Below are 14530 nucleotides of genomic sequence, written 5' to 3'. Positions count from 1 at the left end.
GGGTCCAGGAAACCAGCATTTAGAACAAGCACCTCTAGCGAATCTGAGACAGGCCGAGCTCAGAACACTGGGAAAGGCTGACATACATGTCACGAAAGACAAGCTGCAGAAAGCAAGTCCTGCTTGTGACTTCATAAAGGGCGTTTTCCTCTCCCATAATCCAAGTCACTCCACAGGAACATTTACTTCACAAGAAGGGTTTTTCAAGGGAGATTTTAACTCTTCCTGAGTGTTTCATGACCTTGAAAGGCAACTATTGTTTTATATTAAATAGAAAAAAGAAGGTTTATTACACAATCAGAGACTGTCTAAGGTCAGGGTGCTCTAGGTATCTCTGTGTTCCGAGTGCGCACAACAGTCCGTAGGCTACCTTTTCTTCCCCACCCCAAGCCAAGACGTGATACATGGAAGCATTGTAGAGTACCTTTCTCTTCTAGTACTTTTGCAGCATTTGTTGCAACTCTGTAAAGCAATGAAAATTAGTACAGATGTGAAGCAATGACTTAACGCTCAGGTAAACAGTACAAAATGTAACATCTGATATGAGCATCTAATGAAAGTTCTGGGCCCTCTGGTAGGAACATACATACAACTTCAGGGGGTTCCACTTGCCCTAAATTAGGAATCCTTTCCTTTAATACTCTCAGAGAGAGTTCTGGAACAGGCTTCAGTGTCCTAGATAACCACAGAGCTACACCGTCGCCTGCATTACAAACAGGCTGAGATGGCAATGTCTCTAGCCACATGTGGGATGTGAGAGAAACCAGAGCTCCAGCTCCCAGCTCAGTGTTCCCTCCTCGGCTCATTGCTGCCTCTGATGACACCAAAGCCCCAAGGACTGCCCCCCCAAAAAAGCCATCTTCAGACCCCACTTACCCTGTACCCAGAGAGTGGCCCCAGAGACACACAGGTGTGGTACCACTTCTCGCCTTGGTCCACTCGTAAACACAAACGGCATCCGTGGTCAGCCCCTCCTCTGTGGGCTCACCCGTGGAATCCCCGTACCCTGGTGGTAAGGAAAAGCGAGCACAAGTATCACTACCTCCAAAAGGAGGGCTATCAAAAGCCCCCCGGCTTATTGAAAAGTCTTTATATACTGTTCTTCACACACACCTCTGTAGTCCACAGATAGGACGTGAAAGCCACCATTGCTCAGCATCTAGATGATAAAGGAGAGGTTATCATTGTGATTAGAAGGTGTAAACTGAAAAGGGGGTATAACCTCCTCAACACTTCCATAATCCTCATTGCGCTGGTTTCCTAAGCAGGGAATAGATGAAATCTGCTGTTTGACCTCAAATGTGAGAAGGTCAGACTCAAAGGGAAAAAAGGGAGGCGGGGGGGCAGAGCAGGTCAGACAGCCTGGACACACCCTGGCTCTGCCCTGGCTCTGTGACCTTGAGCCACCTAACATCTGAAGAGGTAAACAGTATTCTGAAAAGCAAAAAAGAATAGTAGCTCCTTCAGCTCCTTCAGGACTGTTGGAAGATGACGTTAGATGAAAGTGTTGAAGTTGGTACAAAGCAAATGTCCATTTTAAGAATTCACTTGAGAACAGAAGGTCTACAGAGTTGTAGTAGAGGCAGTCAAATAATGGGAAGATATTTATATTAAATGTGAACAGATAAAGAGTTAATGTCAATCGAAAATAAAGAGATTGCTTGATTAGATGAAACCATGGCCATGTTCCATGTGGATAAACGGGGCAAGAATATGACGTCCTTTTAAATGAAGGGAATTACAATGACAGACAAAGAAGAGGGGACAAAAATGTACAGTGAAGATACTTCTATAACTTTATTTAATCCTCACAATAATCCCTAAAGGTAGGTATTATCCCCATTTTAGCGATAAAGAAACGGAGTCCTGAGGGTTTAAGTAACTCGTTCGTGGTCACCCAGATGGCTAGAGACAGAACCAAGACTCAACCCTGGGTCTGCTTCTGTCCCAACACCGTGCTTCTCCTGCCACAGCACAGATGTGGGGAGCTGAGTTTCCCCAGGAGTCTTTCAATGCAAATTCAGCTAATACTGAGGAACTAAAGGAAACTCTTTTATATCAATTTAAATGGCCTTGCCTCCAGAACAGTGATCCAGGACACAGAGCAGTTAAGCACCCCAGAAGTGGGAATATCCATGCATCATTTGTGGCATCATTTGTAGATGGAAAGACCACTTGGTGAAACAACTTGAGAACAAATCTGACTTCTAAAAATTTATCTCTAAGAAAAAAAGTCCAAAAAAAAGAAGAAGAAACTAAATGCTTCAAATTTTCTCTAGCAACATCAATGAAATGATTTTAGGGGGGAAGATCTTGTATCTAGCAACAATGGAATCATTAAATAAACAATTGTCTACAAATATAATAGAGAAGGATCACCTTTTAAATTGGTAACTATGGTAACTACAGAAAACCATGGAAGAATGTTTATAACATAGTATGCACACAGTATTAAGTAAAAGAGCAACAATGTAGAATTACATATAGATATAATCATAATAACATAAAACTATATAAAGTGATACAGACAACTAGGTTGAAAACAGCTGTACTGGGTGACTGAAGTGACAAAAGAAATGAATGAGAGAGAGGGAGTGGAGGAAGAAAGGGAGGAAGGACAACATGATAGCAAAGACTTGATTTTTAAAGGAAATCACCCCATCCAAAGAGGAGAACGAAGGGCTATGGAAGTCTGGTCAGGGTGGGAGATGATGACTAAGGCACAAGGTATCCAGAATCTTCCTGGAGGAAGAAGTCTCATCATACCTTCCCTTCCCATCCCAACTACCACAAGGATGCCCTGGCTCCTTTTCACACCTAAATCTATGATTCTTCCTTTCTGGGCATGTAGGGGCTATACAATTCAGCTTTGCAAAGAGTGGGGGAGAAAAAAAAAAAAAAACAAACACACGTTCTCATGGACATCAGCCTCACCACCATCCCATGTAGAGAGGGCAAAGAGTGAGGTGCAGGGTGGAAAGCAAACCTAAAAATTAATACACATTATCATCCCAGGCAGAACCGCACCCAGCCCACCACCCCCCAGAGTCAGCTCTGGGAAGGCCGGGAAGAAAGCGAGGAGTCCACAGGGGAGGAGCCTCCTGTCTGAGCCAGGGAGGGAGGATGAAGGAGATGCTGGCCACACTGGGCCCGGCAGGATGCGGGGCCCCACTCGGGCTGTTATACCAGGGAAGGGCTCTGAGGTGGGAGCTGGCCTGGCGTGTGGGAGGAAATATCAGAGCACAAGCACTGATCAAAAAGTGCACCAGCAGCCTGGTCACCTGAGGGAGAGATTACCCAACTGGGGTGTGGGAGAAGATAAACAGATAGCTGCGCTACCAGCTGTGAGTCAGCCATGGCTGCGTCTCCCTCACGCTCGGAAAAGCAGGGGCCGCCCCAACGAGCTGCCATTGTGTAGCAGGCTAGCGAGAAGAGGAGTGTGGCCACCATCCCACATGCAAAACCTTCTATGGGGCTGAAGCCAGAGCCTGAATGACTCTAACAGCAGACATTCTGTGTATTTATCCTCTGTCACACACAAAAAAGGCCGTTTCTCACAGGAATAACTTCCACATTTAATATACTCTCACAACCCTCCCCCCAGCCCTCAGGAAAAGCCGATAAAGAGGGTCTTCAACTCCATCTGGTGATGAAGGCAATGTATTTATGAAAGTGTTTGGGGAATCAGGAATGTTCACTTTTGTTCTGATGCTCTGTGGTCACGGCAGGACCTTGAGTCCCACCCTTGGGAGCTCTCGGTACATCCCCCCGCTGAGGGCTGAGGAAGATCTATGGCTGTAGCCCGTAAGAGAAAAAAACAGATGTAAAATGGGTACTTGAAGCCCCTTCAGACATACCTTTACTAGCTCAAGTCTGTGAGGAGCTGCCCTGTGGAGGAGGTTAAAACAGAGAGCAAGAATTAGGAATTACAATGACAAATTCAATAAAAGTCATTCTCCTGCTTCTGGCATCTGATCTCAAGCATTTGTTTTTGAAGTTAGAGAAATAAATAACTAGAAGAAAGGGAAATGGGTTTTGGTGTCAAAGCCCACTTGGATGTGTCAGGGGGAGTGACAGATGGCTCCCCAGGGCGGCTGCATTCCTCTGTGAGCGCTGGTCGCCCAGATGGCTAGTGCTTCTCAACAGAGGCATGTGAGGAATTACTGATAATTCACCTCCTCTCACTGCTACACAGCCAGACTAATTTCTAGGGATACTTTTAGAAGCTAAAGGAAAATCAGTTCCAGAAAGTGGCTTTTCAGAACAAAGGATGATAGAGTGATGTTCATTAAGCCAAGACCTGTCCGTAGTTGACTCTGCCATTAAGTTCAAGAGGAAGTGAAGGAGACTTGCAAGGCTAGAGGTACAAGAAACACTTTTTCCCAAAATAACCATATCATCTACTCTCTACTAACCATGTTAATAAAGGAGAGGCAAGGATGATTGAAAAGGCAGAGGATTCTTTTAAAAAAACCTTTGAATTTTGTCTTAGAGCCAAAAACTTTAAGACTGAAGTCTTAAGGGGCGCCTGGGTGGCTCAGTGGGTTAAGCTGCTGCCTTCGGCTCAGGTCATGATCTCAGGGTCCTGGGATCAAGTCCCGCATCAGGCTCTCTGCTCAGCGGGGGGCCTGCTTCCCTTCCTCTCTCTCTGCCTGCCTCTGCCTACTTGTGGTCTCTCTCTGTCAAATAGATGGATGAAATCTTTAAAAAGAAAAAAAAAAGACTGAAGTCTTAAGCTTCAGTGCATCATGAAGCCCTTTGAACATAAGATTAAAGCTATGGACCCACTGCCCAGAAAAATGTATCCACACTTGAAATTTTTAGTACAATTTTGGGAGGAGGTTCGTGGACCCTGTAGGGTTTCTCCCAAGTCTAGAACCACTGTTCTCAACAAGGCTCCTGTAACCTCCCATTTGGCCTCCTTTTGTTTCAGTACTGCTGATAGCCAGCTGAGACTTTTGGCAGGGGACAGGAGGAAGCTGGGGCTAACTCCAAAGCCAGTAAATTGGGGATCACAGCAGATCCACACAGAGGGACAGACATGAATGGGTGAGCCGAATGATCCTTTAAATATACACACTGTAACACCATGCCCAAGTTTGCACAATCAGAACAATGTTCAACAGTGCTGAAAAAGGTTGAATTTCATGGGAAATCTCTGTAAATGTCATTCTAAAATGGACACCTTTGGAAAGCCCCTAGTGCAAAGACAAAGCTTGAGAAAGCCATCAAGACAGAAAAAGACAGTGAGAAAAAGGGACATAGGCAAGGGAGCCAAGGGGCAGATTCCAGAGCTCATTACTTAGTTTGCAGACAGATCTGTCTGTGGGTCTCTGAGGCACATCACCCCTCCCCCAACCTGAAGCCATGCAGTCACAGCTGATAACCATCACCCACCATAATGACAGGCCCACCGGGAGGCCTGGCAGCACATCAGAGGGGATCAAGACTCCAGGGAGGCTTTCTTCCTGACAAAGCAAGGTGGGAACAACAGAGGGTGGGCTGAGGCATCAGTCTTCTAGACTAGAACCAGTCAGATGGTTCCCAGTAGCAACGGTCAGAATTCCAGATGATCTCTCATAGGGAGTCCACACATCTGATTAACAGGACTCCTGCCAAATCAAGGAATCCCCAGGCCCTTCTGTGAGGGAACATCGATAAGGCAATTGCTCTTCCTTTTACCCCCTCACATGCCTGTTCCCTTTCCCATCGTCCGTAGGCTCAATTCATTATTTTGGGCACTCTTTGGGACTAAAGGAACCACTGGCTTCTTGGAAACCAATATCCGAATTTTGGAAGCTGGTCTACCTTTCAGTTAAATGTTGACATTAGTCTACATACAGAATATATAGATTTTTTTTTAAGAGAAGCCTATTGCCAGAACACACTCAAATTTCAACAAAGGGGAAAAAAATATATGTGGAGGCATATTTACAGGGTCAAAAAGGGAGTTCTGCCTCCTTTCCTTCCCCCACAGGACTGAAATGCTCCCTCTGTCTTAAAAGAAAAGAAAAAAAAAAACAAAAAACAAAAAACAAGCAAAGACACGGACCTGTGTTCTGCGCTGCCGTGAAGATAAACAATAATTGGATTGCCATCCTGAAGGGCTGCTTCATACCAGCCGCGGTCCTTCCCCTTAGCATCTTCCCCCCGGCAGCTGGGAACTGTGTGCCTAAAGAACAAAGAAACGTTTTAACAAATGTACAGACAGAATTTGCTCTCCTTGCCAAAGTCTGAAACCCTCCTCATGTCAATCAAATACATTTATATACATTTGTAGGTATACATTTATACATTATGTTATACATACATTATATATACATATATGTACAATATATGTACATTATATATACATATATGTGTATATGGGTATATGTATGTATACATACTTATTATACATTATATATAATACATACATATAATATATGTATGCATACATACATATACATATATGTATACTTACACATATATATACCTATCAATGTATACATTACATACATTGATAGGTATATATATGTATAAGTATACATATATACATAGTGGAAGTTTCTGAGTAACGCATGCACATGATAAAAATTAAAATATAATACTACAAACATCTTACAGTGACAATCACTACTTTTCTACCCCCCCTCCCCCGTGCACAGAAACAACCCCTTTTAACCATTTACTGTTTAAGTCCTCCTGACTCCTACATCCACTAATCTTCCAAGACTACAATTCTTAGGTGTAGTCCATGGAAATCCAGTCCGTTGAGTGGAAAAAAGTAAAAGACAAGAGGTATTTGCCATCTGCTATTGGTTTGGCTAAAGAAACAAGCTGAAAGAATTTAAAGGGAGACCAGTTCAGGTGGGGGAAAACAAATATGAAACTAAGCTCTCCTATTCAAGAAGCAGTGACCTTGTGGGGTTAAACACCTGCCTGAGCTCCAGTCCCTCCACCTGTTAAACCAGTGAACGACTCCTGAAGATAAAACAATGCCATATGACATGTCACAGGGGGACCTGGAAAATTGACCATGTAATAATAAATCTTCAGGCTTCTCAACCCTTTAGGGGCAGAAAGGCTGACATCGAACCCCAGGGCCTCTGGACTAAGAGGACTGGCATCCCAGCCAGCTTGGTAAGCCAGGGCAAGAACAGCAAATAAAAAGATTTTCAAATTCCAACACTGTTCGCTGCATTGGACTGTGCAGATTAGGAGGAAGTTATGTGAACCCATATTGGTTCCTAAACATTATATGATGACATATTTAAAGTCAGGGAAAGGAAATATAAAACAGGACACTAAGAAACTGGCAGCCAAGAACAAGAAGTAAAACCAAACAAAAAATGTCGACAATAGAATAGCAAAAAAAAGATAATAGAATGCTCATGATTTTGACAACTGAGTGGGTTTTTTTTTTTTTTTGTATGCTGTCCCAAGCAATGAAAACCCACCAGTGAGAGAAAGAAAGAAAGAAAAAGAGAAGAAAAGAAAAGAAAAAAGAGGGGGCCTCTGGGTGGCTGAGTTGGTTAAGCAGCTACCTTTGGTTCAGGTCATGATCTCGAGGTCCTGGGACTGAGTCCTACATCGGGCTTCCTGCTGAGTGGGGAGCCTGCTTCTCCCTCTGTCCCTTCCCCTTCTCAGTTCTCTCTCTCTCACTCTCTCTCTCAAATAAATGAATAAAATATTTCTTAAACATTTAAAAAAGAAAATGCACCAACAAAGTCACCTACAAGAGCTACAGTCTTGTAAAGAAGACAAATATTAACCGAATAATTGCACAAACGTTTATTTAACTACAGTGGGGAAAATGCCGTAAGGGACAGGTTGCCACCTGTGCCTGAAATGGGAGACGAGGAAGGGCTTCTCTGAAAATTATCACATTACCATTTAAACTGAGACCCTGAAGATAAGGTAGGCAAACAGAGGGAGCAGAGACCTAGAAATGTGGCACACAGAGCATATTCTGCAAGAGCGTGGCTTGGGGAGCCAGGAGGCTAGCTGTTCTGGAACAGTGTGGGAAGGCCAGCATGAAACACAGCAGAAGAGTGGGACAGTGCCAGGCCCTTGAGGCCTGATGAAAAACCTAAAGCACAGGGCCAAAAAGACTTCTCAGTCCAAGCTAAAACTACTGAAAAGCAAATTCAAGCAGGTCAAATATCAATACAAAGGGAAGGTATATGGAACAGCTTCCTGGTTACTCCACGAAACACCAACCTCTCCCCAGGCAGCTAGTCCAGCACTGCTCACCCTTGCCCTTGTAACATGAAGACCATGCCCATCAAGCAACCCAGTGTCCATTAGCGCACTCACCAGATTCCCAGAATCACCCCAGGTTCAACTCTGATATACAAGTTCACCGTGTGAGGAATCTTTAACTCCGGTTTCTTTAAATCCACAAGAAATGGTGCTTTGACTGGAAAGTAGAATTCATTATCAAAACCCAGAGCCAAATTCCATGTCTCTTAATCACAATTAAAAAAAAAAATTAGTCTTATGGTTAACACTGTTTCTACATTGTAAGCTACCATGTTAAATTCCTAGCAAAGTGTTCTATTTTATAAATGAGGAACAGCCCACAGGAAAGTTGCCAAAACAAAACAAAACAACAAAAACCTCTAAGGCCAGATTTTATTTTTTATTTTTTTATTTAAATTCAATTAGCCAACATACATCGTTAGTTCTCGATGTAGTGTTCAATGATTCATTAGTTGCGTATAACATCCAGCTAAAGCTAGATATTAAAATAGCACCAGTGTGACGGGCCATGCTTATCCTCATCTCCAGCTAAAAACAAAGGAGACCATTCCCCTAAAAAGATAAGGGGATCTAGGAGAAAGTAATGAGTATTCTGCTACCTATGTCAAGCATTACGTTTTCCACTAAATTAAACCTAGTCATTAGCCATAAACCATGAAATGGCCTGAAGCAACAAACCCCTGGGGACCACCCGCTGAGAGCATTACCTGTGCGCTAGGACTGTGTTACACTAACCGCACTCAGAAAAAACGTGGGAGAAGAGATTCCTCTCAACAACCAATCCCCAGCCCCAGATCCCCATTTTCTCTTTCAAGGGATATAGGTAAAAAGAAAACATAAAAAAGTAGAGAATATACCAAGCAGTGAGGCATCCCTGTTAACAGCTAATTCAAACTGAGCTTCTGAACTGAAACCAACCACAAGACCGTGTTTTTCTATCCATAAGATTCGCACTAGACCCCAAAACCTCTGTGAAATAGGTTTCAGACTATTGGAGTCTAACCACAATTTTATAGCCAATGTGCCTTTTTCATTGTCATACGGGTAACTTTAAGTGCAGCAAGTCCTTTCTTTGGGAAAATATATATATAGGCAAACTCATGACAGATATATACTTACAAAAATTAAAAAATATTAGCATGTTCATCAGAGGAGGAAAAATGTGTTCTTTTAATGGTTTACTAGTAAAGCTGTTGTACAGAGAGGCAATTTTTCTTCCGAGTGTTGAACAGGAATGTGGAAAAGATCTGCAAGATGTAACAAAAGCAAGGCATTCAAAATCAGTCCAAGTTTTGTTGTGGTTTTTTTTTTTTTCTCTTAGCATCCAAATAAAATTTCAGAAACTCACACTGGAATTACAAGTAATTTGGCATTTAAGCAAAATGTTTTACAGAATTGCATGCCATTAGTACAGATCAGGACTGGGTCCTAAGGGAGAACAGGAGAGGAAAGCAGTAAATCCAGCCCCCAGCCAGCGGCTGAGACTAGCTTGGTAGGACAGAACAGGAGTGGGGGAACATGAGTGCACTGGAGTCAAGCCTGTTCCTCAAATGGATCCCAACGTAAGACCAAAGCTGGATCCCCAAAGTCATCAGGAAACTGGATTCAGACTATTTAGCAGTTGTCACAGTTTTTAATCACATCACAGTTTAGCTGTACGTATTAACTATTATTAGTCTAAAGCAGTGAATGAAAAACCATCAGATCCCTACTCTTGCAGCTGGGTCTTAGGAAAAAATGAGCCGATGAAAAAAAATCCCCACTTGTGATGTGACGTCTCTGTAAGAGGGACTGTGAGGAGCAAGATGGGGAGCGAGGGCAGTGCCTGGAGGGTGCTGCGACATCAGGGCTGGGGCCTGGTCAGGGAACAGGACACGCCAGGCCAGGCACGCCAACCACCCAAACCAGGAGCCATCAGCAGACAAGTTACACTTGTCCATGAGGGGTCACTAATGCCACGTCTGTCCCTAGGCACATCTCTTATCAGAGCTGAAGGTCTCCTACCTTGGAGAAAGGACAGACACGGGAAGTCAGGGTCACCACTTCCTGCTTCCGGTTTTTGTCCACCTCATGCACTGAATAAATCCCTCCCTCTGATTTGAGCTGTCAATGTAAAGACTGCTCAGTAAATCAGATGAGTCTGTGGGACTGGAAAGCATGCTGGACGAATGGTTTCCTTGTCCTGGTTTCTCTGCTAGACCAGAGCATTTTAAAGAAGATAGCTGTTATCACCTGTACTTTGCAAATGAGGAGACTGAAAAGTTAAGGTAACCTTCCCCATGCCACAGAGCCAATGAGTGGCTGAGTCATGCGTGCCCAGGTCTGTCCAACCCCAGTGACCCCAATGAGCTGTCACCACCCTGGTGAGGGCAACTTGCCATTCATGCAGGCAAAAGGGAACCCCAGGAACTGGCTTCTGGCAAGATTCAGCTCTTCAAGAAAGTTGTTTCAGGATTCCGCTTCTCCCCTTCTGCAACCTTGGCCCTTAGGGTCCCTCCTCTTCTTCTTTCCTGTTCCTGTATTCTCGGGAACCTTCTGACTCTAAAGTCATCAAAGAGAGACCTCTAAGAAAAATTCTCCCTCAAGTGTTAATAACTAAAAAATCAGAGTGCTTATATGTTTGGAAGAGGCATGAAGGGAGAAGATAATGAATCTCTGATGAATTTCCAGCAATTCTGCAGGGAACAGAAAAGAGACGTGGGCTAAGGGTAGTGGGTAGCTCTCCAAGTACATCAGACATAGGCAACTGCCTACACACAAAATTAGCAAGGAAAAAATGAAAATTATCTTCTCATAATAGTTTAAAATAGCCTCCATGAAGGTGGTAGGAAGGAGAGGACATCGTTGCTCTGATTTTAGAGAGAAGAAATAAAAACCCAGAGAAGCCACTTTGAGTCCCAGATCAAGCCCAAATGGGCAAAACTGAACACAATCTGAGTTCTTCCTTCCCATTGGCTGGCTCAGGCTTTCTTTCTCCTGACTTGAACTCATGCTACCCCTCCTGTTAGTCTCCTACTAAGTCATCTTTTGAAGGCAGCAGGGTGCTTGGGAAGCAGAGACGGTGGAGGGAAATATGTTTCTGTTTTTAAAGAATAATTCATGTAGGACCCTTCTCTCAAATAGCTCCAGGCACTTCTGTGAGAAGCACTGCAGGAAGAGAACAGAGTGACCAGATTCCTGGGAGCATCAATAATGCACAACAGCTTCTTTTAACTAGGGGTTGTCAATTTGACTTCCCCTAGATCAGTAGGGGATCAAAAGTCACCAGTGGCTAATAGACCTTATTTGGGTAGAGGATGCAATTTCAGCCCAATCCCTGCCAACGGCCAGGCACATCAAACAGCCACCTTGATGCCTTGGTGTTCTTTCCCCTGCCCTTTGATCCTCTGTGGCTCCAATAGCACAGCACCCCACAGGGGCCACAGAACTAACTGGATCATTCCTACCTTGGAAGCCGAGTGGCTATGGGGCAAATCATTCATGTTCATGCTCAGAGGCACCAGCTTTGGGAAGCCCAACTCTAACCCCATTTGGCAAGACAGCTATCCCAAACGGTAAGACTCACCACACATCCATCCCAGGTGCCCATTCATTTGGCCAACATGTACTAACCCCCGAGCACTTAGGTTACATCTATGGTCTCCTCCCTTCTTTCCATCCCACCAAATCCTCCCCCTTCCTTCCCATCCATTCAAGTGTCCCTTCTTGCTTTAAGCCTCTCTGCACAGATCTTCCCAAGGTGACCTTTCCTCTCTTTTCGCCCCTCCCACTCATTATAATCGGGCCTCGGTCTGACCCTTAACTCTTCTCTGGGGGCTCTCCCGCTATTAGTCGTGGCTTCCCACTGAAAAGAATCACCCGGGCTCTAGCGCACCATGTCTAGCACAGGACTGAGCCCTGAAAGAAAAATGTATTTCTTTCATGAGGGAAAAGGAAGCAATGCTTATTGGTAGCTTTGAGAAGGGAAAGGCTTCATATTCTTTTTTGAATTATAATAGAAAATTAATTGTGAGCTCCACAAGAGCAGGGCTTTGTGCCCTGGCCTAAACTTGTGCCCAAAAGGTAAGCGATGACCAGGACTATGGAAAGAATGAATTAGATTATCAACCTGCGTGTGGGGGTTTCCTTAACGCTATCCAGAAATGTAAAGACTTGGGGGTGAATGGGGAGCAACGAAGAAGGAACTAGCCCACTGGCTTCCTTCCCCCAGCTTCTTTCCTGAGCACATTTTCAATGTTTCTTGTTTGAAGAAAACCAGTGGTGAATGAAGACTGACTTCCCCCGGGCCCATCTATCTTAAGTAGCAATGACAGCTGATGAAATTTTTACAAACTAAATAAATAGATCCCCAAGGCATTAAAAAATAATCACTGAAAATATGTTTTGGTGAATTCTTCTCCTGAGTCACACAATACAGCACCATAGGTCCTGGGCTTCTAGCAGCCCCAGACCCACAGGCAGCTGTGAATGTTTGCAGATCTAAGCAAACTTGGTTCCAAGAACCAAAAGGATTCAGGATCCTGGATCTCCGTCTGTGCTTCTGCCTCAGTGTATTTTAAATTAGAGCAGTAATTCTCTGTTCAGATGAAGAAATGTGCTTGTGTTTTATTCTTTTGGGAAACATCTCTTGAGACCTGTTTTTTAGTCATTTCGTATTTTTTGCCTACTTTAGTAAGGCAAGTAAGCAAGGGTCCCCAACCCCCCATGTTCCACTCCATTATCAACAAAGCAGGTTGTTCTCTAAGAGCATGAACTGCAGGTTTGATTCTCCACCAAATAAATGTTAAGTATCAGCAATCAACTCTGGAGGGAGCACAGAAGACAAAGGCAGAACATGCCAGCTTTCCCAGAACAGCCATATCAAGGAGGTAAGGCCTAAGAATGTGTCAGTCAGGATGTTCTGACGCATGTTGAGATCCAACACAGAAGAGAGGTATGGGTCTACACTGCTGGGCCAGGCGAAAGCTGCTCTCTGCTCTCTGCCCCGAGCTACAGAAGGAATAGAAGAGAGAATATGAGTTTTTGTCTTCATCACTCAGACATTCCAATGTGAAGTCTCCTGGTCTGGACGGGACTCTTGAATATTTTGTAATCAGCAAGAAACAAAACTAAGGAATATAAAGAAGAAAGGTGAACAAAAGGCCAACACCTTCCTGCTCCAACAAAACAAGATACCTGAGTCTTCTGAGTCCAGGGTTTCTAAACAATACCAGGCTTCAACACAAATGAGACCAGCAATATATTGCGGGTCAACTCAGGTAGTTTAACATTACCCTTTAAGCCAAGGATTTAGAATGGGAGCAATAGGGGCACCTGGGTGATTCAGTTAAGTGTCTGACTCTAGATTTTGGCTCAGGTCTTGATCTCAGGGTCATGAGTTCAAGGCCAGTGTTGGGTGTAGAGTCTACTTAAAAAAAAAAAAAAAAGTAGGAAGAAAATTTATAGATATAGACATTTCAGAGTTAAAGGATGTAAGAACTTGGCACAGGTATGGGTTCAATGCACCATCCACTTTTAGCATTATGGAGGGATGTTCTTTAAATACATCCAAGGGACTTTACCCTGGGGGACCTGGCCTTGGGATCCTTTTCCACCTACACAGAGACACATTTGACCTAAGAGGATGCCATCTAAGAAAGAGTACAAGATAGATTACTATTTTTGGTCTTTAAAATCCCTCCTGAATTTCAGTAAAATGGTCAAGGCAGAAAAGGTCAAGGCTTGGGGTAGGAACCTGAGCCATCTTTCTGGAAATCTCTATTTCAGAAGCCCCCAAAGGATGCCAAGTTCCTGAAAGCTCAGACTCCAGAGGCAGAGGCTTGCTAGATAAGGCGGCCCAAAGGGCTCCCAGAGCTTTGGGGGTCTTCGAAGCCCCAGCCCCTGGACCACCGCGGGGCGCCTGATGCACCCTGCCCATCCCTGCCCCGGGTTCCGGGCGCGTGGATGGGGTTGGGGGACGGACCGGGCGCCAGGCGGCGGGCCAGGAGCACTCACCGCAGGTTCCGCACCACCATGTCCCACCAGGAGGCCACACAGTCCTGCCCGTCCGTCTCCATCCCGCGCCGTGTGTCGAGCCGCCGCCGGGGAGTCGCGGCCTGGAGCCCGAGCCGCCCCCGCGGACGCCCGGCCCGCCCTCCTCCTCCGCGCGGGGCGCTGCTGCCGGGCTGCGGGCGGGTTGCGGCGGGGTTCGGTGGCTCGCGGCGCCCCCCACCCCCGCGCCCCCATCTGTGCCGGAGACGCCAGTGTGCCAGGCTTGTGGCTAGCTGCACACGATTTCCTTTCTACT

General features: G+C 44.9%; 1 protein-coding gene across 3 annotated transcripts in view; it reads right to left on the bottom strand.

Moving 5' to 3' along the window:
• Positions 1 to 14530, bottom strand: part of ABHD12B (abhydrolase domain containing 12B) — a 28873-nt gene extending 14343 nt beyond the window's left edge. The window contains exons 1-8 of one of the 3 annotated variants that reach the window (XM_032344192.1): positions 14239 to 14530; positions 9364 to 9491; positions 8299 to 8401; positions 6053 to 6172; positions 3858 to 3888; positions 1114 to 1159; positions 877 to 1006; positions 425 to 462 (exon numbers count right to left, since the gene is read on the bottom strand). In XM_032344192.1, the coding sequence (XP_032200083.1) occupies positions 425 to 462; positions 877 to 1006; positions 1114 to 1159; positions 3858 to 3888; positions 6053 to 6172; positions 8299 to 8401; positions 9364 to 9491; positions 14239 to 14300 (658 nt within the window). In that variant the 5' untranslated portion in view covers positions 14301 to 14530. Of the gene's footprint in view, positions 1 to 424; positions 463 to 876; positions 1007 to 1113; positions 1160 to 3857; positions 3889 to 6052; positions 6173 to 8298; positions 8402 to 9363; positions 9605 to 14238 lie in introns of those variants that run through there. The other 2 variants (XM_032344191.1, XM_032344193.1) reach the window with 2 other exon arrangements.

This window comes from Mustela erminea, chromosome 5 (genome assembly GCF_009829155.1).
Source record: "Mustela erminea isolate mMusErm1 chromosome 5, mMusErm1.Pri, whole genome shotgun sequence".
Taxonomy (NCBI): Eukaryota; Metazoa; Chordata; class Mammalia; order Carnivora; family Mustelidae; genus Mustela; species Mustela erminea.
Note: the sequence above shows the minus strand (reverse complement) of the source record. Positions and strands in the feature narration are given on the sequence as shown.